The 27,770-nt window shown below is 36.6% G+C and overlaps 1 protein-coding gene across 2 annotated transcripts; it reads right to left on the reverse strand.

Moving 5' to 3' along the window:
* Positions 1–276: 276 nt before the first annotated feature.
* Positions 277–27,715, reverse strand: KBTBD3 (kelch repeat and BTB domain containing 3). 2 transcript variants are annotated; one of them, XM_008261949.5, is made up of 4 exons: positions 27,444–27,696; positions 12,907–13,151; positions 11,995–12,105; positions 277–8,919 (listed from the first exon to the last, which is right to left on the reverse strand). In XM_008261949.5, the coding sequence occupies exons 2-4, from the start codon at positions 13,137–13,139 to the stop codon at positions 7,317–7,319; spliced, it is 1,947 nt and encodes a 648-aa protein (XP_008260171.2). In that variant the 5' UTR covers positions 13,140–13,151; positions 27,444–27,696; the 3' UTR covers positions 277–7,316. The 2 variants fall into 2 exon arrangements, with proteins under 2 accessions (XP_008260171.2, XP_002708561.2); XM_002708515.6 differs by lacking the exon at positions 11,995–12,105 and having other exon boundaries at positions 27,444–27,715.
* Positions 27,716–27,770: the final 55 nt, after the last annotated feature.

Consider the following 27,770-nt stretch of genomic DNA (forward strand, 5'->3'; position numbering starts at 1 on the left):
GGGTCATGGCCATGGACTGTTCTTTCTTAGCTTAGTTATGGGACGTTTCTCCACACTTGTGACTCCCCTGAAGACTGTGGCTGTTACTCTATTCCTTTCAGAACAGGCTGTCCAGTGTAAGGGCTTTATTGCTGGATATGTTCCAGCTACAGAATCCCCTTCTGGGAATCTCCCCACCTCTACCATCATACCCTCAGTGGTTCTGAGATCCAACAGAGTCACTCAGGAATGCAAGACATCTGAGAAGGAAGAGGCAAGAAAACAAGAGTCTTGAAATCCATCTCTCTCTATTGCTTTTATTTCTAATAACAAGAAATACAGACAATATATATTTTTCTGATACATTTTTAATAAATTAATTATTTTACAGATTGAAATGTTTTACTACACGTTAATTGGTTACTATGGACCTGCAAAAATGCTGATTTGACTTTTCATAGCATATGGCAAAAATCCACATTCCTTAAATGGAGAAGTGAAGTTAAGTTTCCTATGTTGATAGGACATAGAGCCCTCTCCTCCCTCTTCCAGGTGGGAAGAACTTCACTGAAGGAATTAGACTCTTATAGGAGAAATGAGGGCTGCATGTGTAATAATGAAACTTGCAGTCATAATTGTATCCATTATTGCTTTAAAAAACCCCACAAATATTATCATTAAACTTCTGAAAATAAATGATTCTAAAGCACTTAAAAATTGGATGAATAAGTTATTTCAAATCTACAATTTTACTTTCAGTAAGCAACCAATCTACTGTACATGCTCTCCAAAAGTGGACAATACACTGTATAATGCAACTTCACTCTCAAAAATGTTTCTGATTAACTTTTTCATATACCAAATTAAACCCCCTGAAGTTAGTTGTATAAACAATCAAAAGCAATTTTCTCAATCTTTGATTATAAGCAAGACATAAAATATTGCAAAAATAATTAACATGTATTTTAACAGATAACTAACATACAATATGGTAGCATTCTAAATTATAAAATTCTAACAAAATAATTTCCTTTGTACATGAAAAGTTTGCCAAAAGTACAGATGTATTAAACTTAAACCCATTCAATAACAATACAACTATAACATCTATCTTTTGCTTCACATATTTGCTCAGCTGAATATCAGTTTATGGGATCTTAAGTAGATGACAGACACTGTGATAATTGCTGCATCTAGAAATCATGAATATAGATCCTTACCATATGTACTTTCTGTTAAATGAAGAAGACAGACATGTAAAGAAATATTCATAGAAAGTGATACTCATTAACAGAAGACTAAACTTTAAGTCATTTCAACAAGCTTATTACCCTTGAGACTAATAACATAACTTGTTGCCCTCATTAGATCTTTATGATTAGGCATGTTGTCAAAGTTGGTGAAATGAACAAAACTGCCTGACTCATAGAGTTATTTAACTATGGCCCTTTTTAAAAAATGAAAATATCATACTCTTAACAACTGGATTCAGATGAATCTTTAAATTTAGTTTATTATTACCATTAGTCTGGTCTATTGATATGTGAGAAAATTGTCCTCCTGAAGTAGGCTAAAAATGATCAGGTTTGTGAGCTGGAAGACCACGCCTTTGCCACGCCCCTGTGCGACTTCACGCCCTACCTGATACCTTCGCCACTCCCCTGTGTGACCTCACATCCTACCTGATACCCTCACCAGGCCCCCATGCGACATCAGGCTCTACCTGACCATACCTGAGCGCCCACCTGCACACAAGCCACTCCCCTGTGGAAAATATATAAAAAGGCAAGGAGCGTCCTAAACTGCTCTCTGCTTTGCTGCCGGTGATAAGTGGCGGATGGCAGCTCAAGGTGCTTGCTGCACATGGCTTTGGCCTGCTGAGTGGTATGGATGCTACCCTAGTTTCCAGACTTTCCCCTCTCTCCAACCTGAACTAAAGCCTTCACTTTCCTAAATACCTCTCGCACTAAATAAAGCCTAAAATGTATCATGCTGTCTTGTTTATCTGTGCCGGTATTTAGAATTCTTCTCTAAATATTAGGCAACAACCCTCTCAGGCTTATTAATATTGGGGATTTATTAATAAGCATATGGTGAAATCGTATGGCACCCCAAATTCCGGTAGCATATGTGGCACCCCAGATAGCACTTCTGGGGGATTTTAAAGGGCCACATTTTTGTATAAATTTTAGGGGGTCATGTCTGGTTTCACTCCCATTTACTACCAAGGTTTATTTCTATCTTCTGTAACTTTTTGGAGCACAAAAATAGAATTCTGAAAAACATACCCAATGAACAACTTATTAAAATTATGCTTTTACATGCAAAATAATGTTTGATTATGTTGATAGGGGAGGGAAGAGGAGGAAGACACAGAGAACTCTACCCTGAGTGGAATTTATGAAAGCTAGAGTGCTAGGTGGTGGAATGAGATGTCTGGTTAAGTTACCAGGTACACTGGGAATGGATAATGAAGCAAGAGTCATAAATGATACAGATTGCAATGCTGATCAGGCTCAATGCCCCCCAAAATGATAGAACTGAAATTCTGTGAAGGAACTGTACAAGGAGAAAGAGTGTAACTCCAGCCCTTGTGGAAGATGTTAAAATGCGAAGCATTTGAACATGAAGGAAAATGAGACATCTGGCATGTACAGATAGTAACCTAGCATCCAGGACTGGAAGTTATTACAGGGAGGCAGAATTGTCCTCACTGTAAAGAACTTTCTCATAGAACTGTCAAAAAATGGAGAGAGTAACCATTTTTTTGCCAAAATAGAAAGAAAAATATATCATTTGTCAAGTTTATGTATTAGAATCTAGAGGGACTTTCTATACTAGGTTGGAAGCTGCATTAGATTCCAATGTTTTTGAATTTGCATATGAGTGTAGGATTTAGAAATTATTTTTGATAAGTGCATAACATCTTGTGACTAAACTATTTTGATATTAAATTTGGTCAAATATCATAGTGTCATCAAATGTCATTTGTAAATACATCTAAAGGAAGGCATTTAGCCTAGAGTCTAAGAAGCCCACATCCCACATAAAATGCCTGGGTTTGATTCCTGCCTCTGGCTCCTAACTCGAGCTTCCTGCTAATACAGATCCTGGGATGTAGCCGGAATCACTCAAGTAGTTTGGTTCCTGCCACTCTTATGGGAGACCTGGATTGTGTTCCCAGCTTCCAGGCATTTGGGAAGCAAAACAGCAAATGGAAGAGCAAAAAGCTCTTTGTCTGGCTCTCTCTCAGAAATTCAAACAAAATAAACCACACCTAAACTTTGAAGATATATTCTTCAAATTAAATAATACTTAATTAAAATCTATACATTTGGCTATATAATGACATTTGCAAGGGAATAAGAACAATCATTCAGGACAAAATTTTAGATATTTTGGATTTTATTTACTAAAAAACAAACATGTACTTAGGGCAAACAGAAGGAAAAAGGCCAATTAGCAGCTCATTTGGAATGTCAGCACCATTTAAAACTTTTCCTGAGTGAATAAAGAAATTCCTTTGAATGAAAATGCTCCTATTATGTAGTTTCAAAACTCAAGTCCTGTTTAGAAATTCTGAATATTCAGAATCATTGAAATTGAGTTTCTTAGAATGCCTAAAATTCTAAATAAGTTGGAGGAAGCAATTAGCAGTATACCAGAAAATGGTTGAGATTAAACTTTGTAAATAGAATGTAAAAATCTTTGGTTTTGCATCAAGTGAGGGAAATTATTATGTTAATAATACTCTGCCACATGCCAGTCTTTGATAAGTCATCTTATTTTAAAGCATGACTTTATAAAGTGTGGTAAAGTTGTTTCTTAAACTAAATAAAACTCTGCTTTCTATAAATTCCAGCCCTTGTTTCTAGGTTGTCCTCTGGAGCTGTCTGTCCCTCAGAAGAAATTTTTGAGACTTATACTTTAATTCTACACATGAGTTTCCAGAACACTAAAAATGATTTTAAGTAACATGCATTGTATATATATTTATATATTTAATCATTAAAGCATTTATTGCTTCCAAATACCAAAGTGTAAACAGATATGTCCTTCTGTGCTTGACTCTGATTTTCAAAGGCATGCCTTTAAGCCATGAACACTGAACACTTAAGTCAATTGCTTATCTTTGTATATGGGGAAAATGGAATCATATTACAGTATATGGTCACTGTCAAATAATATTCTAACTCTCAAGGTAACATGTAATGAATATTGCTGTGATAAAGATTTCTTTCTCACGCACTACCAGAGCTGAGTATTATGGGAATATAGTTAATTTTGATTACACATATATTCTTCATACTACTCAGTCTCAAAGGCTTTAGATGAACAAAAGGTGCTTCACAATCTAACTCGTTTTTGGGTCACTCAAGGAATGTCCATTAACTTTGAATTGATTTCATAAGTTTAATCATTTTCTATATTTACTAATGCCATATACAACTACTTTCAATATTAGAAGACATTACAATATTAAAATATTTTTGCATTCATAATCCACATGTAATGAAGAAAAATGATAATAATGGACTTAGAAATGTTAAACAATTTTTCCACAGGAAAGACAGCAATCTGAATAATGAACACAATTATTTTGTTTCTTACATTATAGCATTGGTTGAAGGATTTAATGAAATGAAAACAGACTTCAACAAAAAAAGACTAAGAGGCCTAGGAGGTGATTTTCTCTTACCTAATCTTACAGACAGGAAAGGAGCTCCTTCTGGAGGCACTGAGAATGGAGTTGAGGGATCCCTGAGATTTTCAAGTCAGAAATCCGGAATGGCGTGTGAGACCAGAATGATGGGTGGGATTAAACAGTGAAGCCACATAGTGGGCAAGATCAGAGGAGATAGCCTCTTTTGGTCTGTGTTGTTGGGTTCCTTGAGGATTCTGAAGATGATACTATTTCTCAGTAAGGCAGACAGATTAAATGAAAGTACCACCTTTACAAAAAGATGCAGAATTAGAGTGATTAGTTAATGGAACCAAGCCCAGCACAGACTGCTGCTGTAACAGGAAATAAAAACAAACAAACAAACAAACAAAAAACAGTAAAAAAGGGAAGAGTTCGGGGTTTTCTGATTAGACTGAATTGTTTTCTTGTAGTAGTAACAGGTGAAGCACACAAAGATGCAGATGTAAAGGAATGACAATATGTGAAAATCATTAAGTAGCAAGTACAGGAATTGTAGGAACTAAGGCAGAAAACCTCTGCTTTATATTTAATCAGCTGCAGAAGGAGCCACCCAGGCCTTGATAGCTAGACATTTATAGAAATACTATCATAAATCAATAATCAATGAGAATAATGGAGGAAATCAAGATGAAACAGTATCAGGGAGGGATTCGAGTTTGCTTTAGTTCTGTTTTTGGAACAGATGAGCAATTCCTAGAGCCAGTGATTAAAATGATATTTATTTTAAATATATCCTATATATACTTAACAGTTCAGTAAATCCACATGTATATCACTCCCTGTGTTATGTTCATTCTCTCATTTGCCTCCAAAGTAATATTCACACGTAAGAGCCTCTAAAGAACTTTCTTTTTAAATACACAACACACAGAGGGAAGGACAGAGTCAACTCATGTGCTTGTATAGGAAGTCCATCAATTCTACACAATAATCTTCATGCTACTGTCATTTGGTTAGATATGATCTCTGAATTTGGAATGCATGAAAATGTACTCTCATATTCTATTTAATTTTGAAAAATTGAAACTTATGATTGCATATATTATATAGTAAAATAAAAGGATCTTCATGGAGATGCATGAGGGTACTTCCAAAAGTTCATGGAAAATGGAATTAAAAGGTAAATTTGCTTTGGTGCAAAACATTTTGAAACCCATGCATAGACGTTTAATAACATGCATTTTTCATGAACTTTGTGAAGACCCCTCATATTTCCACTTAGGAACATACTTAAGAATAAATACATTTAATGTAGATTAACATTTGTTAGGGATTATAGGAAGCTAATTTTGGTTCTAGAGAACCACCACGTATGTATTACCTGAGATATAAATCAGGGGTCTTAAAACATCTACATATTTTAAACTTATTAAAGAAACATACTCTCTTGCCAGGCAGGATCATCTAGCTGAGAACAAGGATAATCCATGTTCTTTCATTGTTTGGGTTAAAGGCTAAACATCTAAACAAATGCGAGGTGTGAATACTGTCAATACTAAAAGCCCAGTCATTTTCTCTTTAATTTAGAAGGTAACTCACTGTAATTTAACTGAAGTAGTGAACTAATATGATGTTTATAATTGGGATATATCACCATAGAACATTGATGTGGCACTATAAATCCTAGAAATTTTTTGTTGTAGCTCAATTTGGACAAAGTTTAAGAAATATACTGATAATGGTCTACCTATCTAAAGGTCAAATTTTTCTACATCCTCAATTATACTGGAACCTGGCAAGGAAACAGAATATGTACTTTAGGTTTACATCCCAGAATTCAAAAATGTAGTACACTCAATGGTTTATACTTATGTAACAATAAAACTCAGGCCGGGTTTAATTTAGAACTACTCATTAAATCTAGAATATTAACTTATTAAGCTTGAGCCAGAAACTAGGAGATAATTCTGCTAGAAATTGAAACTAACTGATAGTAAAAACTAATAGAATCAGCAATTTTACAAACATTAAGTAAATGCCACTGGCATTAGGGCATTATAACATGGTACATTATGCTCTTAATGAAGAGTTGCATCATAAAAAAAAACTAAATTACATTTACTGTGCTGTTTAGAAGACTAAGGAAATACATATATTGCATTTTAGAAAAATTTCTTACCCCAAAATGATAAAGTAATGATCATAAAAGAAATGAATTCAGCAACTCTTCCCCTGTAGTAAGAAGGTAGGATTCTCACCTATTTCTAATTGATTTTTCACTTCATATAATATAGAGCATACACATTTTTATTCCAAGATTTCCCCCATCTATACAGAATATGTGAAATATTGATTTGTTTTTATTAGTCTTTCATGGATAAAGTATGTTAAAAAGCAAAGTGTCGAAAGCTGATGAATGACTTTTACTTAGACATTGAAACACTAAATATTCTGGATTCTCCAAGGCTAAATTAAATTCAATATAGTTTTTGGTAAAATGTACTTCATATTTTAAAGTTTCTGGGAACTGTTTATTCATATACAATAAACATACATAGTGATTTTCTAATAGCAGGAACACTTTATTAAGCTGTAAAGACCTTTTTACCAATTCTATGGTAAACAAATTTACTGTAGGTTACTAGAACTGGAATAATTTTAGAATGACTAAGCACATTCTAACATACTAGTATTAGAAATGATTAGAAAACCACGGATCCCTGTATTTATTAAACTGAATCACTTGGCAGTAAAATTCAGTTAAGGCTCTTGGCATTGGTGAAACTTCTTCCCACTCAGACCTGCTGCTGTGGTAGACCTGCACTTCATCTGTGATTTCATCTGGTGCATAATCACCGCCTAATATATAAATTTTATCTTCAATTCCAATTGCACCTGCATTAAAGCCTGCACATTCAAAAGACCCCTCACCCTTCCAAACACAAGTATCTGGACAAAAACTATAAACCTTATAGGTGGAAAGGTCACATATATATAGTGTGCAGTTTACTGGGACAGCTTTAATTAATGTTGCATGAAAAAACTGCCCAAACTCTGCTACTAGTTCAGACCACTGATCAGTTATAGCATTATATTTAAAGAAGCAATCTAGTGATGGGTTAAATGCATCTGTAATCTCTACTTCTGATCCAAGAACATAAATCACATTTTGGCATGCACTTGCTTCTGGATAGTATATGCCTCTGGGTAATGGGCTAACAGATATCCATTCTTTGGAAAGAGGGTTATAAGATTCAACATCTAAGAGACTTTTAATGTCCTGAGAACCTCTAGTCTTTCCACCTATGACAAATAATCTATTGAGAGCCATAACTGATGTATGCATTGTTCTTGGTGTTTTCATAGTTGATACCAAAAAGAAATCATTTTTGACTGGACAGTAGCACCAAGTCTGATCGGTGGCATCATGATAGGACTCAGCAATGTGAAGTCGAACCTTTCTACAACACTTCCCTTTGCAACCACCTGTCAAGAATATTTTCTCTCCATAACTAGACAGACTAGATCCTGGCAAATCAATCAGGTGTGATTGTGGCAGTATTTTCCATGAATCAGTTTTAATATTATAGCAAAACGTATATTGATTTTCTCCATTCTCCTCAGTTTTATGAATGAATATGTATTTTTCAGTTGTGGATGGTCGAGCATCAGGAAAAAGGCCACTAGAACCTTGCACACACTTAATTGCATCCGTGATTATGTCAAAACAGTTTGTGCTTTTGAGCAAACACTCTTCATTGAGCAGACAGTCTTGAAGTGTCTCCTCAGATAACTGGTGTAATCTTACTTTTTTAATCAAATGAGGCAGATGTTTTTGCCTTGATTCTAAGTTATGCTTAGTCCAGCTAAGGACAACCTTCAGTACAGTTTCTTCTTCAGGAACATTTAATTCATCTGATTCCAGACATTTTTGCAGTACTCCAAAATTCATCTCTAAGAAATCACTGGATTTAAATAATAAAGAAAAGTGATGTTGTACAAAGTACAATGCATGATTAAACAGACGAGTAGAGCCATAGCTATCTGATATAGATAATAACTGTAAACAATTGACAAGATTAATACTTTTTATTAAAAAGTCACTGCAAGCTTTGGATAGGAAGGAAACTTGAAGAAATGATGACAACTGGAAGAACATTTCCACATTATCATCCGTTATTTTTGTTTTTCCAGTATAGGCATAATCAAGAAATGCTTTCACTGCTTTGGAGGATAAGTTAGTAATGGTAACACTTCCGTCATCTCTTTCTTTCATGTTTACTTCAAACATAGCCCTGTAAAAATAAAGAACACAAAAGAACAAGTAAACAGGAATATTTTATTCCATAATTATTTTCAATAGTACCCTCAAGCAGTTTCCTTTACCCTTAATTTAAAAACATATTCATAAAATTGTATTTTAATAGCATTCTAATAAATTATCCTAATGTGTATAATAATATGCCATATTATTTACTGCCAATAGATAACTTCCATATTAAAAATAAATATATATACATATTATAGTTGAGGTATAGCAACTAGCTCAATATAAAACTATAAAATAAACATTTTATATACTAATCTGTTCTTATATATTATCCATAAAACTAGGGAAAGATTTCTCTAATGGCAGAATTTCTTTATGGGTTAATTAGTATAAACTATGCTGCTAAAATTATGCAAAATATAATGCTTTGGGGTTTAGGATTTAAGATGTTTTCCAAATTCATGTTAGATTTGACACTAATGCAATATGAAAGATGGAGCACAGTGAGATGCCAGATGTTTCCAATGAATCTACCACATAAGACACACATCTGAAAAAAACCACTTTTCATCCAGCATCTTGGGGAGAAGGGAATATAATTTCATGAAACCATAGAATAGCAGTATATTACACCAAGGCCAAGTGGCAAAAAATAAGTAACAGCCCTTGAAGACAGCGATATACCCTCAATTTTGAATGAAATTAGTTTCAAAATTCTTCATAATAAGTTCTATTTTATCCCCACATAGTAAAGTTAAAAGAATCTAAACAATAGGGAGTTTCGTTGGCTCAGTGTAAACAACAATATAGATTATCTGGAAAATGTGTGGGCATGGGCTAAAATGTATTTTACTGTTGGTTCTGGTTAATAATGGTTTATATTTATGCCAGTATTTGTTCAGGACATCTTTGTAAGTAAGGTCACTAGATGCCCAAGTACTCTGGGGGGAAAAATTTTTACCTAACAGAGTTTCCTCCAGAAGGTAACCAGATTGATTACAACAGCACAGATCACCTGAATAATGAGGTGCTTATCGAATAAAAAATACTTTCACAAGAAAAGAATGATAAGGTGCCTTCCCACAGCTATTCAGTACTTCTTAATATAAAATAAAACAAATGCAGTTATGAAAATTATTACACTTGATACCTTATGCAGGGATTTTCAGTTATGTATATCAATTTAAAAATATTAACCTGTGATGGCAATTAGATTATTAATGCATCTACAGTTAGTTTTGCATAATATTAAGAGTATGGTTTTTTAGAACTGACAAGCTGGGTAGGAATCTAGCCTCTGCCAGTTATTAATTGTGTGACCCTGGGGAAATGTTTTATTGTGCTTCAACTTCTTCACCTGAAAATGGGGATACTGGTAGTATCTCAGTGGATTGTTGGAAGGAACAAATAAGTGAACTAATATAAAGTGTTAGCTGTTAGTGTTATTATTTCAAGAAAACAAATGTTTTCTATCGGATTTATGTATTTTTAGTTTATCATTAGTTTCCACATTTTGAGAAGGCACATATAAGTTCATATTTCTATACTTCATCTTTAAAGTATCCAGTTAGTATCTATTTTAAATTTATCTTATAATAAAGCAGTTAATACGTTTGATATCTTTTAAGTTTTATCTCCAGTGACTGATTTTATATAGCCATCATAATTTTCATTGTCCAAATAACAAAGTAATGGATATTTATCATGCATTGTGTACTTTTCTAACATTTTATTTTACATTTTCCTTCCAGTTATCCAATGACTGAATTTTATATAATAAATTAGTGAAGTTATCATAAAAGAATGTAATTTGTCAAATTCTAACCACATTTATATATCTTTTATGTGAACTGTGTACTCATTTGCTAAACTACTATTGATAATAAAGGATATGCCATTTTTTCTTTAAAACAAGTAGAAAATAACATTGTTTTAACAATAATTTTGAAAATTAAAAGCAGACCAATAAAAAACTAGGATTATGCTGAACAAATTATTATGGGCAAAAACTATGTACATATACAATTAATTAAAAATAACTTTAACAAGAAGTCTACAAATCCAACTGCCACATGAACCTCTTATCAGCATGAAAACATTATAGCAAAATCCAGCTATTTATTCACACTAGATTATTTCCATTTTTGCTATATTAGGAAATACTATTAATATTCATAGTAGCTAATATTAATTAAATGTAGTGGGCACTGTGCTAATCATTACTTATAAATTATTTCATTTGCCCTTCATAATGACCTATGAGTTAGTTTTTTTATTTATTAGCCTTTTTTTTAATAGACAAGGAAACTGTAGCCTAAAGAGGTAAAGTAACTTACCTAAGGTCATATATCTAATAAATGGTAGAGTTGTGTTTAGATTTAGAGAATATACCTTAAGAGACCAAGTCCTTAAACATTAGATTGCATAGCTTGCTGTGAAGAAGAGGTGACATGAAGGGTAAAGGAGAAGGAAAGATTTACATGGAAGAAAAATCAGTTTAGAAAAGAGGAAGTATGATACAAGTAGAATATGATAGTGGCAGAGTATAAAAACACTTAAGATCCAAAGGGATTTCAAAGGAGAATAAGACTATCTGACAACAAAAGAATAGTTTCATTAGGCAAACAACTAGTTCAAGACTGTTGTAGCTGAAGTATCACCAGTAAACTGCGGTACAACACTGAGCAAATGCTCCTAAATTCAATGTAAGAAATCCTACAGAGGCAGGTTTTGAGTAGGTAGTAAATATCAACAAATGTTGGTTTATTGAAATCCAATGTATAAGAAATATTCTATTGTCAACAAAGGTAAGTTATAATTAGATCTTGGTAGAACAATAGAGGTTAAATTATGGATTAAAACCAGTATAAATTAACTTGAATTTATCTGTTTTTATCAAGTTTATTACTAGAGATTCAAAACAAGTTTCCTTCAATGTAAAATTGCTTCCAATATTGAATATAATGCAAAATACTGCAATTAGGATTTAGGTCCATTGCAGTATGACTATGGGGACTGAAGGCCTGTGAGACATGAAGGTAGGCTTGTCTGTCTACTGATCAAGCGTGCTCACAAGATGGTATCAGCTTGGTATAATTACCATAGCATTATTAGGTCTTGTGTTTGACCTTTAAATTTGTAGGATCTGAAACTTGCTGGATCATGGTGGATTCTTGCAGTGTCATCACTAGAGCATTTCCTATAGGGTGATCTACAAGGGAAATTAAATTATATTAAGAAAGTTCTTTAGCATCAGAACAGTTGAATGCTCTAAAGAAATATTTTTAGCTATAGAAATTTACCTTACCATACACATATCTTTGTCAAAGAAGAGAGAAATTTAAAAATTATCTGGGTTAGAGTTCCTCCTCCTTTGATATTAAATAGGTACAGTACCTAACTGAAATTTTCTCTCCACCTTATTTTCTTTGAAACTCTTTTTTGCATTTTGTCCAACTTGTTCTTCTTTTTCTAAAATGATATAGTGTACAGACACCACACCCCACCTTCAGCAAAGCTAATCACTGATCAAAAGCAATTTTTCCTCTAGAATATTTCAAAGGACTAATGTTCCATGGAACTTTGGGAAATGATTGTCTAGGGAGACTCATGCCTTTAAAAGTGCAGTTTTAAATTATGCTGCTTCCCAGCAGAAGATGGCCCAAGTTCTTGGGCCCCTGCACCCAAGTGGGAAAACTAGAGGAAGCTCCTGGCTCCTGACGTCAGATTGGCTCAGCTCCAGCCATTGCGGCCATTTGGGGAGTGAACCAGTGGATGGAAGATTCTCTTGCTCTCCCTCTCCCTCTCCCTCTCCCTTTCCCTCATCCTCTCCCTCTCTATCTAATAAATAAAATAAATCTTTTAAAAAATTATGCTGCTTCAAAGTTGCTATTGCTGGTTCCAATTGATTTTTCTTTAAGAACTAAAAATTACTGTCATACTGCTGTGGGGGCAAATTGTGTGTACTTATAAAACATATTATAAAATATGAGGCACAGACAAGGTAAAGTACCTGAAAAAGTCACTGCATGCTGCTAACACACAACGATGACAAGGAATTATTTCATCCTTCATGATTATTTTGAAATCATAAAAGATATTTTGTTCTCTAAAATTCTGTAGTACACTTAAAATTTTCTGGCCATGATCTTCTGACACAAGTAAGTTGTTTTTCTTCTCAGATGGAATTCCATTGCATGAGGTTCGCTGGTTGAAATCATATGAATTATCCATAGCCAGTTTCATCTGTTCTTAGAACTAGAGGGGAAAAAAAAAATCACCAAATAGTAGAGACCTAATGAAAAACTTAAACTCCAGAATTTGCCCTGTTAGTGACAATTTTACAAAAATATGAAGAACAATCATAATATAGTAAATCTTGTTCTAAAGATTTGCTTGCATTACATTTAATAATAAATCTCTTTAATTTACATGAATGTTTAGCTCATTAGAATAAAAATCATATTATTAAGGTCTAACACTCAAGGCTACATAATAGTGTTGAATCACAAACTATAAGTTGTACAAATACATTGCTCATAAAAGATCTCACTACAAAACTGATCTTACTGTCTCACATAAGAAGTAATATTTCTAGTTATTATTTGAACAAATTCCCAAATCACCCATTCTCCTATAATCAATTTTCTTTTGGTAGCAAAACAGCTGTTAATATGTTGAACTAGAATCATAGACTATATGTTTTCCAAAATTATACTTTTAAAAATAATTAGGTGAAAAAGATCATTGTTATGTTGTATTAGGTAGTCATGGCCATTAGCCAGGAAGAAAGTGGCAAGCACTGGTCCAACTCGGCCTATTTGAATGCAGGAAGGAGAAAAGCCAATAACTTTATTTTTTTATTTTTATTTTTTTGACAGGCAGAGTGGATAGTGAGAGAGAGAGACAGAGAGAAAGGTCTTCCTTTGCCGTTGGTTCACACTCCAATGGCCGCCGCGGCCGGCGCGCTGCGGCCAGTGCACCGCGCTGATCCGATGGCAGGAGCCAGGTGCTTCTCCTGGTCTCCCATGGGGTGCAGGGCCCAAGTACTTGGGCCATCCTCCACTGCACTCCCTGGCCACAGCAGAGAGCTGGACTGGAAGAGGGGCAACCGGGACAGAATCCGGCGCCCCGACCGGGACTAGAACCCGGTGTGCCGGTGCCGCAAGGCGGAGGATTAGCCTAGTGAGCTGTTGCGCCGGCCCAATAACTTTATTAAGAAAAGCTTTTTAAATATGAAGTTAGGAATTCAAGATGGTTAATCACCAGATAATTATGAATTTCTCTAACTGCAAATTTCAGCTACAGACATAAAAGTTGCAACACCCAAAGCAAAGAAGTGGGAAACAGAAAAGATGACTGGGATTTAGGGCTAATAGGGAACATTAATTGCCTAGTCCATTTCTGTTCTGCTTTTTATTGCCTTGACATCATGCCAAAACTTAGTGGCTTAAGAGTTTTGCTAACGGTTCCTGCTTGGGGGCTTTCATATGCCATAGTCAGATGACAGCTGTGGCTGAAGTAATCTGAAGGTCTGACTGGTTAGATGAACAATATAGTTTTTTTTTTTATTACACCGTATTGAAAGATTAGGTAAGGTAATGGATGAAAAGAAGTCACTGATGATTTATTGTTACAGTGGGGAGAGAATGGATTATAAATTAAAGACAACACAGTGGGCACAATTTGAATAAATTATTTTAAGAAGTTCAGCAAGGTGGGGGGATTAAAGAGCATGTAGACGTGGGAAACATCATGCTTTGTTTTAGGAAAAATCTTGAGCATATTAAGACACTGAGGAGAAAAGTGGGAAATTCTTACAACATCTAATGTTGGTATGTGCAGGGCAGGCATTTGGATTAATAGTTCAGATGCTATTTAAGATACTTGTGTCCCATACAGAAATGTGTGGATTTGATGCCTGCCTCTGCCAATAATGCAGAGTCTGGGAGTATTGGTTCATGTAATTGGGCTACTGCCACCCACGTGGGAGACCTGGGTTGGATTCTGAGCTCCCAGTTGCCACTCTGACCTAGTCCTGGCTGTTTCAGGCATTTGAGAGTGAACCAGCAGATGTGGCATTATCTGTGGATCTGTCTCTCTGCCTCAAATAAAGTTCAAGAAATTAATTCAGTATATATATTCATATCACAAAGCTTTTTTTTTTTACTTTAAACCAATAAATTGGAGAACAATGGTATAAAGTTAAACTCCCATTTCTGTCAACAAGTAAACATAGGCTAACAAATGGGTAGAAATTCTAAACTTTTATAGCTGTTTAATAATATAAGAAGCCAGAGGTATCAGGATTAATAGTAAGTATTTTGTAGAGATCTCATTCAATGCTTATAATAATCCTTTATGATTAGTATTACTAATGACTTTTTCCAATATAGCAATTGGAGGTTCAGATTCAATAATCTGCCTAGGAACACAGAACTAATAGACATATGCTTGTTTCACTCAAAGTCCATGTTCTTTTTAATACAATTTTAACACTCAATTTTAATATCAAATAAAAGCCCAAAAAGTAAATTTAGTGCTCATAAGATCCAATCATAAATGTATGGGCCCAAAGTTACCATGACAATTTAAGATCTTTTTAAAAATGTTAATTTTATTTTATTTGAAAGGAAGAGAGAGGTAGAGAAAGAAGCAGACAGACAAATAGAGATCTACCATTCTCTGGTTCACTCTCTAAATGTTTGTAATAGCCAGGACTGGACCAGGCTGAAGCTGAAATCTGGGAACTCAACCTTGGTCTCTCGTGGGAGACAGCAGGGACCTAAATAACTCATGGCATTCAGCTGTTTTCCAGAGTGTACATTAGCAGGATCTGGAATCTGGAGTAGAACTGGAGCTGAGACCCAGCATTCTGAAGTGGGATTTGAGTGTCCCAAATAGTATCTTAAGCACAATGTCAAATACTTGTCCTTCAAGATCGTCCTTAACAAAAAAAGATATATATGGCAATACTAGTTAATATTTATTGAATGTAAATGGTAGGATGTACAAGGTACTGGTCCACAGTTTTCAATTTTTATAAATATAACCTCCATAAAAAAAAAAAAAAAGAGAAAACAAAGCAGACTCCTTTGAACGACCCTGGGACATGCAGAACAAATGACTCTGGTTAGTTCCTAGGGTTTTCTTTTTACCTGATAGAGACTAGAAACTGAAGAAGCAGGCAATCCTGAAGCACTGGTGGGCACACACATAACGAAACCCACGAAAAAAACTTGTTCTTTACTCACAAGACCAGGAAAGCTGAACACCACCAAAAAATAGTGCTTTTCACTCACTTGTATTTGTAAAGGTGCAATAGAAAGTCTAGAATTCCACACATTGTAGGCTATAATGTGATGAAGCCAGTATTACTGTGGTGCTCTAGATAAAGCCAAAACTCTCAAATAAACTAAAACAACAACAACAAATTCTACAGCCACAAATAAAAAGCTCTCATGAATATAGATGTAAAAATTCTTTTAAAAATTACCAAAAGGAATTAAGTAATATATAAAAGGAATTATACACTGTAACCAAGTAAGTTTATCCAAAATGTAAAGCTTGTTCAACGTTAGAATATGAATCATATATATTAGCAAGCTGAAGAATAAAAATTACAGGGTCATATTAATTGACACAGAAAAAAATTGACAGAATGCAAGAAGCATCCCTATGAAAAACTTCTAGCAACAAAGGACTAGAGGGAGAAGTTCTCCCCTAAGTTGGTAAAGAGTATGCAGGAAAAAACCTGTGGCCAACATTATATTAAATGATAAAGGATTATCATTATTATATTATTATGAGAAAGAAAATAACCAAGGATGTTCATTTCTTTTTTAAAAAATTATTTTTCGTTTTCTTTGAGTTGGAGAGAGAAAGATAGAGATCTCTCAGGTGCTAGTTCACTCCCCAGTGCCCCAGTTTGCCAGGGCTGGGCCAGGCGAAAACTGCTTCCAGGTCTCCCATGTGGGTGACAGAGTCCCAAGTGCTTGAGCTATCATCTGCTGCCTTCTGGGATGTGCATTAACAGGTAGCTGAAGTGGAGAAGCCAGGACTCAGACAAGGCACTTGGATATGGGATACGGACTTTCCAAAGAGTAACTTAACCACTGTATCAAATGGGCCTGCCCCAGATATCCTTTCTTCATGGTACTAGAAGCTCAGCCAGTACACTAAAGCAAGACAATTCAATAAAAGGCATATATAGGGGAAAAGAAGAAACAAAACTGTCTCTATTTGCAGATGTCAAGGTAGTTTATAAGAAAATCCCAAGAAATCTACCAAAAAAACTCGCAGAATGAGAGTTTATATGACAGAAGAGCAAAGCACAAAAATCAATGGTATTTCTATAGCAATGAACACATGGAAGCAAATTGTAATACAACAGCTTAAAAAAAGGCAGCAAGGAAATAGGATAAATCAAAACATGAATAGGACTTATATAATGAGAACTACAAAATACCAACAAAAAAATAAAAAAGACCTAAACAAATGGCTAGACATGCCACGTCTGTGAAAGGGACAATTCATCATAGTAAAGAAGTCACTTACTCTCATGTTGATATACAGGTATAATATAACTCCTATCAAAATCCCAGCAAGAGTTTTTTTTTTTTTTTTTTTGGTAGATACAGATGAGGTTATTATAAAAATTAGATGGAGTGGTAAAGAAACTAGAAAATATAACACAATTTTGAAAAAAATAATACTATGGGCATAGTTAATCTATTCACTTTAAGATTTATCAGCTACAGTAATCAAAACTGTGATATCAGCAAAAGGATGGACACATACATCAGTGGAATAGAATATGGGGAATGGAGATATACCCTCACACAAGTATAGCCAATCACTTTTGACAAAGGTGCAAATGTAATTCAACTGAGGAAAAAAATCTTTTCAAAAAGCAGTGCTGAAGGAAATAGATATACACAGACAAAACAATAAACCTTGATCTAAATATACATCCGACCAAAGTTAACTCAAATGGATCACAAATTTAAATGAAAAACATAAAATATAAATGTTTAGAAGAAAATCCAAGAGAAAATCTTTGTTATCATGATCACTATTAGTCAATGAGCTCTTAGACATGACATCAAAAGCAGAATTCATAAAAGAAAAACAATATGATGGGTTTCATCAGGATTAAATTTTTTTCTTCGGTGAAAAATCTTGTTAAGAGGATGAACAGATAAGCTACAACCCAAGACAACATATCTGTAAAACAAGTTGCATAAATGTAGAACATGCAGAGAACTCTCAAAACTCACCAGTATAAAAACAAAACAATCTCATTTAAAAATGGGTAAAAGGTGGACAGTGGTGTGGCATAGCAGGTAAAGCTGCCACCTATAACACTGACATCCCAAATGGGTGCTGGTTCATGTCCCAGTTGCCTCACTTCCTATCCAGCTCCCTGAGAATGGCTTGGGAAGAGCAGGCCTGGGTCCCTGCTATCCATGTGGGAAACTCAGAAGAAAAGATGCAATTATTAGGACCAAAACAAATTAAGATCACAAAGAAATATCACTACTCACCTATAAGAGTAGCTAAAATTAAAAAAAAATAGTAATATCAAAGGCTTGAAAGGCTGCAGAGATATTGGATCACCCATATATAGCTGGTGGAAATAGTTGGGCAGTTTATAAATTTTAATTTAATTGAAAAACTGAGAGAGGGGCAGAGAGACAGAAAGGTAGAAGAGAAAGAGCTTCAATATGTTGGTTCACTTTCCAAATGCCCACAACAGGCAGGGTTGGGCCAGACCCTAAAGGGAGCTAGGAAACCTACCCATGGCTCCAGCATGGGTGGCAGGGACCCAAGTGCTTGAGCCATCACAAACTGCTTCCCAGGGTGTGCATTGGCAGGAAGCTAGATCTGAATTGAAGTAGCCAGGACAACAGATATGGGCACTCAGATATGGGGTTTGGACATCCAAATGGCATTTTAAATCCTGCATCAAATGCCTGTCGAGGCAATTTCTTAAAAATGAATATGCTAGTACATTATCCAATAATCATACTCCTGGGCATTTATTCTAGAGAAATGAAAACTTAAATATGCACAAAATCTTGTACATGCTGTTCCACAACAGCTTCATTTGTATGGTCAAAAACTGAAAACAACCCAAATGTTTCTCAATAGGTGACTGTGGCACATCCATGAAACACTACTCACCTTTAATATGGAACATACTATTAATACACATAACGACCTAGAGGAATTTCAATGGCATTGTGATGAGTTAAAAACAGCCAACTGAGTTACATGTTATATGGTCCCACATAATAACATATATAACATTCTTGAAATGCCAAAATTATAGACATGCAAAACAGGTTAGTGGTTTCTAGGGATTGAGGATGGTGGAGGATGCGAGAAGGGCAGTGGGTATGAACAAGAGAGACATTTATAGTGATCTATAGCGAACTGTATCTTGATGTTGGTGAGAGCTATAGGAATCCACATGTGTGAGAAAATGACGTGGGACTACATAATCACATGTACCAACATACCAAAAATCTACACTACCAAAGTGATAATAATTATATAGGACATGACCATTGGGAAAATGGGCAAAGCTACATGAGAACTGTATACTATCTTTGCAACTGTATATATATATATGTGTGTGTGTGTATGTGTGTGTGTGTATACATATATATATATATATACAACTGTATATATATATATGTACATATATATATATAAATTGTACCCAAATAAAAATGAAAAGGTCAATTTAATTTAAAAACTATTTTGATATTCTAGTTTTGCTCTTGCTCAAAATGCTTAGGAAATATAATGAAAACATCATTCTATTTTTGTTTTAAATGATTCCTCAGCATTTAAAAATAAGTAGAATGAGTGCTTGAACTACTGGGTAAATCTGCTGGCCAGGATGCCTGCATTTCATATTAGAGTGCCTGGGATGCAGTCCCTGCTCCACTCTCAGTTCTACTTACTGCTAATGAGCACCCAGGAAGACAGCAGGTGATGGTTCAAGTACTAGGACCCCAGAAATCCATGTGGGAGACCCAAATTGAGTTCCTGGTTCCTGGTTTCTGCTTGGTACTATCTTAGCTGTTGTAGACATCTGGGGAGTGAAGAATACCAAAGAACGGGAGCTCTGTCTGTGTCTCTAACTCTCTACTGCTCAAATAAATAAAAAATTAAAAAGTAGAGAAGAGAAAAAAAGAGCAAATAGGTACCCAAATCAAAGATTTAAGATGATAAAACTATATTTATGCATAATGATATTGGTATGGAGAAAAACAATTTCAGAAAACCCAACCAAAACCCTTAATTAATTGTATTATCATTAAAAACAAATACTGGGGCCGGCACCATGTTTCACTTGGTTAATCCTCCACCTGTGGCACCGGCATCCCATATAGGCACTGGGTTCTAGTCCCAGTTGCTCTTCTTCCAGTCCAGTTCTCTGCTGTGGCACCGGAGGGCAGTGGAGGATGGCCCAAGTGCTTGGGCCTCTGCACCCGCATGGGAGACCAGGAGGAAGCACTTGGCTCCTGGCTTCGGATCGGTGAAGCACTGGCCGTAGCAGCCATTTGGGGGGTGAACCAATGGAAGGAAGACCTTTCTGTCTGTCTCTCTCTCTCACTAACTCTATCTGTCAAATAAAAAACAAACAAACAAACAAAACCAACCAACCAACCAAACAAAAAGTATATAATTGGGGCCAGTGCTATGGCTCAGCAGGTTAAAACCCCAGCCTGAAGTGCCAGCATCCCATATGGGTGCCGGTTCAAGACCTGGCTGCTCCACTTCCGATCAAGCTCTCTGCTATGGCCTGGGTAAGCAGTAGAAGATGGCCCAAGTCCTTGGGCCTCTGCACCCACATGGGAGACCCAGAAGTTCCTGGCTCCTGCCTTCGGATCTGCGCAGATCCAGCAGCTGTGGCCAATTGGGGAGTGAACCAGAGGATGGAAGACCTCTCCATCCATCCCTTTCTCTCTCTCTCTCTCTCTCTCTCTCTCTCTCTGCCTCTCCTCTCTCTGTGTAACTCTGACTTTCAAATAAATAAATAAAACTTTTAAAAAAAGTAATTAAAAAATAAAACTTGACATGTATACTCTAATGTGTACTCTATACAGAATGACAATTAAGCTGAAATTTTCCATTTCTTATATTTGGTTTGAAAAAAGCTCTCTTTGTATAAGTACATTTTGCAAATAACAAAGCAAGAGGATCCTAACTAGCCCATCATTCACTAGTGACTCCTACTTCAGCATTTGGAAGTTTTGGCTTCCTCATCTATAGGATGAACACAATTATCTCACTGAATTATTATGATATTTAATGATATTATGAACATTAAATTAATATTATCAAGTGATATATAAATAGTAACAATTAAAACCAGTATTGTTAAACAATTCTCAGTTCCTGGAAAAGCATTTGTAAGGCAATCATATTTTTCCAAATACTCTTCAAATTTGATTATGATATTCCATGGGTGTTAGGACAAATTTTTGCACACATACCTGAAATTGACAGACATATTATAATAAATTTGGGTGGGTAGCAGTCATGACAAATTTGTCAGTACATGTGTATTAATTTTGCAAAATATCTTGGAAGAAAACCCTGGAGATCATAATGGACACTTGCTTAAGAAATCATATATCAGGGCCGGTGCGCGGCTCACTAGGCTAATCCTCCGCCTGCGGTGCCGGCACCCCAGGTTCTAGTCCCGGTCGGGGCACCGGATTCAGTCCCAGTTGCCCCTCTTCCAGTCCAGCTCTCTGCTGTGGCCTGGGAGTACAGTGGAGGCTGGTGCAAGTGCTTGGGCCCTGCACCTGCACGGGAGACCAGGAAGAAGCACCTGGCTCCTGACTTCAGATCAGCGCAGCACTGGCCAAAATAGCCATTTGGGGTGTGAACCAATGGAAAAAGGAAGACACTTAGGAGCATGTCAGTCAATTAATTTAACTTACATTTTTCCTATTATATGTGTACAAGGGTGCTATATGATTGTTTCTTAAAAATGAAAAATCGCAATGAAAAAGTGTTGTACTGAGGCCAGTGTAGTGACGTAGTACGTAAAGCTACCACCTGCAGTGCTGGCATCCCATGTGGGTACCGGTTCTAGTCCCAGATGCTTCACTTTTGATCCAACTCCCTGTTAATATGCCTGGGAAACTAGCAGAAGATGGCCCACATCCTTGGGCCCTTGCACCCACATCAGAGACCCGGAAGAAGCTCCAGGCTCCTGGCTTCAGATCAGCCCAGCTCTGGATGATGCAGCAATTTGGGGAGTAAGCCAATGGATGGAAAATATCTACGTCTCTCTGCCTCTTCCTCTCTGTAACTCTGCCTTTCAAATATAATAATTCTTTTCTTTTTTTTTTTTGACAGGCAGAGTAGACAGTGAGAGAGAGAGAGAGAGAGAGAGAGGGAGAGAGAAAAAGCTTCCTTTTCCGTTGGTTCACCCCCCAATGGCCGCTGCAGCCAGCATGCTGCGGCCAGCCCACCGCGCTGAACCGAAGCTAGGAGCCAGGTGCTTCTCCTGGTCTCCCATGTGGGTGCAGGGCCCAAGGACTTGGGCCATCGTCCACTGCACTCCTGGGCCACAGCAGAGAGCTGGACTGGAAGAGGAGCAACCAGGACAGAATCTGGTGCCCCGATTGGGAATAGAACCCGGTGTGCAGGCGCCGCAGGTAAAGGATTAGCCTATTGAGCCATGGCACTGACTCCAAATAAATAATTCTTAAAAAAAAAATTGTCCCATAAATTGGCATTTTTTTCTTTCCTAGTAGTACATAAAATAGTATTTCATCAGATCACATGTAAGTTACAATGAAACATCTTTCTATCCAAAACACTGAATCAATTTCTATAACTATTCTCTCTTTTTAAAAAATATCTTCCATTAAAACTTGATATAAATTATTGAATTAATAAAAGTATGAGAATAAAGCCTTTGGTATAAAATAAGGCAAAGAAAATCATATATGACTTGCCAGAAGTAGAATAGTAAACTAAAGCTATGCTTTGACTGATCTGGGCACTGATTTCATTGGGTTTTCTGGGATTAGGAGTTTGGACAGTGACATTTCAATATACAGCATAACTTCTGACCTATTCAATAAATGTATTATGTGTGCTAACTATACGACAGGCCCTGAATTTGGCTCTAGAGATAACATGGAGAATAACAAGCAAACATAATTCCTGATCTTTTTGGGTTTAGCATCTAGTGAGGAAGACTGACAATAACTGATAAAATTACAAGTTGCTATAAATAGGACTGGTGAATGGAAATGAAATTGAACAGTGGGAGGTGCTCAACTTCAGGTAATAATAATAGTTATTAGTGAACACTTATACAGTACTGTCTATGTGCCAGATTCTGTCCTACATGCTTTGGATACTCTTTTACTCTTCCAAACAACTGTATAAAGCAGAGACTATTATTATCCATAAGTTATAGAAAGGGAAAATGAGGTTTCCAGAATGTAAGTTTCTAAGGCCACACAGCAAGTAAGCCAGGAGCCAGGATATGAGCCCAGGTATGTGGCTTCAGAGCCCTTCCTGCTATTTATTACATTTGGGAAAGCCTTTCTGAGTTGACATTTGAGACATGAATGATGGAGATGGGGTTGGCGAGCACAATCATGTACAACAGGGCTTCAAAAAGTTCATGGAAAAAAGTGGAGTTCCATTCAATTATTGGTTATAGCCATTGTCTACAGTCTCCTTAAATTAGGATCTTTTTGCTTTTCATTTGTTAAACTTTTTATTTGGCAAAATATTAAGCCTTTTTATCGTAATATAAATTTAAAATATGCTATTTCAGAAACTAAAAAAAAAAAACAGAAGAAAGGGAGGAGGATGGAGGTTAGGAAGGAGAGAGGAAGGGAGGGAGGAAGGGAATATCATTTTGTTCTTTGAACTGTATCTATAAAACACATTAAATATGTTAAAAAGTAATTAAAAATTAAAAAATAAAAAATTCACAAAATTTTCATGAACTTTTAAAAGTCTATTGTATGAAGTCCTAAAGTGAGAAAGGAGTCCTTCAGTTAGGAAATTAAAGACAGCCGTTGTGGCTGCAGTGTAATTCATGAGAGCAAGTGTCAGGAGACAAGGCTGCCAAAGGTGCTAACTCATGTAGGATTCTAAGGTCACAAAGAACTGGGATTTTATTCTAAGTGTAACAGGATCCACTGATGACTTTAAATTGAACACTGACATGTTCTGATTTTTTAGAAAAGTATTTCTATCAGATATAGGAGGAATGTACTAGAAGAAGGTAAGAGTAGAATTTATTTTTTTATTCAGCCAATGTTAAAAAAAAGTTTGTGAGCTAGCAGACATTGTTCCAGATACTAGGACACAGATGAAAACAACACAGACCAGGTCCTCCACTCTGAAGTGCATTTTAGAGTGATAAACACATGCAGACCGGTTTGTACACCACTACCCCTCCCTTCCCACATTAATAATTTTACCTACTCTCCTGGACATTTCCCATCACCATACACGTTTAAACAAAAACCTCTCCTTTGACCTTGTGATCCCATTTCTACTTCATAGCCCAGAAAAACTTTAAAGAACACTCTGTGGTAGCATCATGTCTGTTTATGAAGTTCTTTTATCCTATTAAATTTTATATCCTATAAAATTGTCAATATTTTCGCATTGCTATCTGGAAGTCAAAATGTTCGCTTCTCTTTCCTCATCTTGTTTTACCTCTCAGGAATATTCACAGCTAACTAGCTCCTCATTCTTGAAACACTCAGCTCTTAGTTTCTGTGCCACACCACTCTTCAAGTCCCTATCTTGCTGGGCTCTTCCTCTCAGTCTAATTAGGAGGCAATATTATCATAGTGATTAGGAGAATGGATTTCCAGATTTAGCTCTGAAGATAGGTTGTGCTTACAGCATGGAGGACAGATATTGGAAGGCAATGCTTCTCTTTTTGTGCAGGCTAGGAAACTATTTATTTCAGATGAGGATTTAGATGTCAGTGTTAACAATGGTGATGAAAAGAATAGATAAATTTAGCTGTATTTTATAAATAGAACCAACATGATTTGGGGATGGGTTGGATATAGGGAGTGAAGGAGAAGAATCATCAGTTGCTAGGAGAATTATGGAGCTATTTATGAAGTCTTGGAAAAAAAAGGTTAGAGATAGAATAAAATTTGTGACCCAATGAAGAGCTAGTAAATACTACATAAAAATCACTTATTCCTAGAGATGACTTCATAGTTTTGCATTAAATTAATACTTAGGAGAGGTAATGTGATTTACTCAAAGTCACAAAAAACTAGAAATAGAAAACAAGTCTCTTAGAGTCCTGGCAAGAATCCCCAGATTAGAATCAAGAAAGAACACCATCACTCACTAACTGGGTAAGCCTCTCTAATGTTACTTTTCTCCCCCTGGACAATGTAATAAAAATATTTTAAGAAAATTTTTGGCTTATTGAATATAGGTAGGAAGTCATTAATTACATATTTATAATTCTTGTAAAGAAGTAAGGATAAAAAGACAGACAAAATATAAAAATCAGTATTACTGTGGTGAGAATAAAATCTATCATAAAAGTAATTTTGTAGCATTTATTCATAATGTTTGGAACAGTTAAGGTCTATATGAAATTCCTTCTCAAGTAGTATACATTCTAATTTGCAAGGTAATCATATACAAGGTAAGTATATAATTCAGTATGATAAGCTATCATAAGGCAGTACTAGGATAATGGCCCAGTGAATTGTAGAAACAATATTGTTAACAAAGTGCTCTGGAATAGCCCTTAAGAGAAGATAAGGTTTAAGCTAAGCCTTGAAGGACAAGTAAGATTTTAAAAAGTAAATATGGAAAGGGATTAAATCAACCTATATAGAGTACTCATTAGTGTCCCAGGTTTGGGGCTGAGGGTGGGGAGCAGTCAGAGTGAGCTATGTTAGATTGAGTGGGCAGGAAAATTCTGTTGGTACAACATTTGAGCCTGATACAGAGAAATAATAAATATGATGGTGGAAGGATAGAATATTCTAGGCAGACCAAACAAGTAAAAGTAACCACTACACTATCTGCCTGAATACTAGGCCCCTTAGCGCTGATGTCCAGCTCAATGGTAAAAGAATGGAATAGAAATTCCTTAACCTGCATTTACATAAATATACAAATTCTGTTTCTGAGCTCAGTTTTTCCATCAGTAATAATAACCACCACAGAGAACAGTTTTAAGATAATATACCTAGGTATGTTTTAGAAACACAAAATATACCAAAATCAGAAAAAAGAACATTTTAAAAGGAAAGCAAAAGTTATGATACAATGCTTACATAGTTAAAAATGGAAAACTGAATTATGATTATTGCTGATCCATGTAGAGTACCTTTTAACTTTATATTATCTTTATATTTTGCTTTATTGTAGGTTTTTTATGTGTATCCTTCACTTGCCTTGGAGATTGTAAGCTCCCTGCAGGTGGTTAAGTAGATCTTAAATATGGTACCTTACCTAGGCTTGTATAAGTATTAGCTAAATTGACATATCAAGTAATTCATTTTGCTGTCCTTGGAGGGTGTATGTATGTGTTTCCAAAGTCCCATCAAATTGCAAAGATTCCAAGGGGAATAACAGGAAAAGTTCATGGAAAAATATACAGAGAAAAATAAAACAGAATCCTTCTTAAGACAGACATAACTGACAATTGTGTTGGTTACTCTTGTCGACCTTTTCCTGATAGTTCCTGGCAGCCAAAGGAAGTCGGGAGTCGGCTGAATCTCACTTTCTGGCACTTAATCTAATACCAAGTTAGGCATTTGACTACTTTCACTGCAGAGACACTTTCCCATAGACCAAAACCTGCAGGGGACGTTGGTCCCGCGGGCTCCCATAGAACAGTCACCAGAAGTGTACACAGAACTATACACACAGAGACATACATCACTAAGACCACTCGTAAAGTCTGAGAAACTGTGCAAAGGCACCAAGTCTGAAAGGCCGCTGGTTATTTACCCGGTTCTGTAGCTGTCAGAGCAAGGACCAGTGTGCTATGATGGGAACAGTGATGCCCCAACAACAGAATCTCGTTTTAGAGAGATTCTAAGGCTCTAACCCAGGTTTGGAGACCGCAAAGCAGCACTTGGGTCTCTCCAACGCCCCGAAGACAGTCAGCATCAGCTTAGCTGCTCGCTGGCAGCCTCGAACTTGGGGACGGAGCCCTGTGCTAGGGCAGGTGTCAGGGTGGGCAGCTTCTAGAGGCAGAGAGTGGCCTGGGTCAGGATGGGTCTTGGGCTGATGGGGACGGCGGGTGGGGACATGGTGGCGGGGGGAGGGAGGAAAGGAGTCGATTCAAGGCCGCAGCACTGCACAACTCCAGGGGCCACCGCGGCAGTCTCCTTCTAGCCGCGGAGACCTCCCCCTGGACCCAGACACGAAGGAGCAACAAAAGCAGCTGAAGCCAAGGGGGTCCGCTTTTCTGTCACATAAGCCCAGCTCATCCCCAAGTACTAAGGCGCTGCCACCCCACTCCTCCCTCAGACCCCGGAGCTCACCCACCTGCAACTGCAGTCTCTGAAGTCTCCACCCCAGACTCCCTGCCTCCAGAGAACTGGCTGCGATTGGCTTGCACCGCTGTCCCGTTAGCGCTTCCCCAAGTGTGAGTGGCGTTAACTGTCAGGCTCGCGGCCGTGGTCCCTCCCTTCTTCTAGCCGAAGCCACGCCCACGTGACGCCACAGATGCCGCAGAGCGCAGAGGCGGATTTCCATCCTGGTCCCCAGCCACTTTCTCTGACAGGAAGCGGCCGAGCCCGGGTTGGGGCCGGGAGTGCTCCGGATGGGCAACGTGCCGTCTACGTAGAGCGGCGCCACGCCCCCTGCGCCAGA

The sequence above is a fragment of the Oryctolagus cuniculus genome, chromosome 1 (assembly GCF_051225735.1).
Source record: "Oryctolagus cuniculus isolate XC-2025 breed Fujian yellow rabbit chromosome 1, ASM5122573v1, whole genome shotgun sequence".
Classification (NCBI taxonomy): Eukaryota; Metazoa; Chordata; class Mammalia; order Lagomorpha; family Leporidae; genus Oryctolagus; species Oryctolagus cuniculus.

Bases quoted from the DNA above. Each gene is read 5' to 3' on its own strand.
- KBTBD3 (XM_008261949.5), bottom strand. From the start codon at position 13,139: ATGAAACTGGCTATGGATAATTCATATGATTTCAACCAGCGAACCTCA. The intron at 12,106-12,906 runs GTACTTTACCTT...TTTCCCTTGTAG, and splicing joins GCATGCAGTGACTTTTTCAG to ATCACCCTATAGGAAATGCT. The intron at 8,920-11,994 runs GTAATTATACCA...TTATTTTTACAG, and splicing joins CAAGACCTAATAATGCTATG to GGCTATGTTTGAAGTAAACA.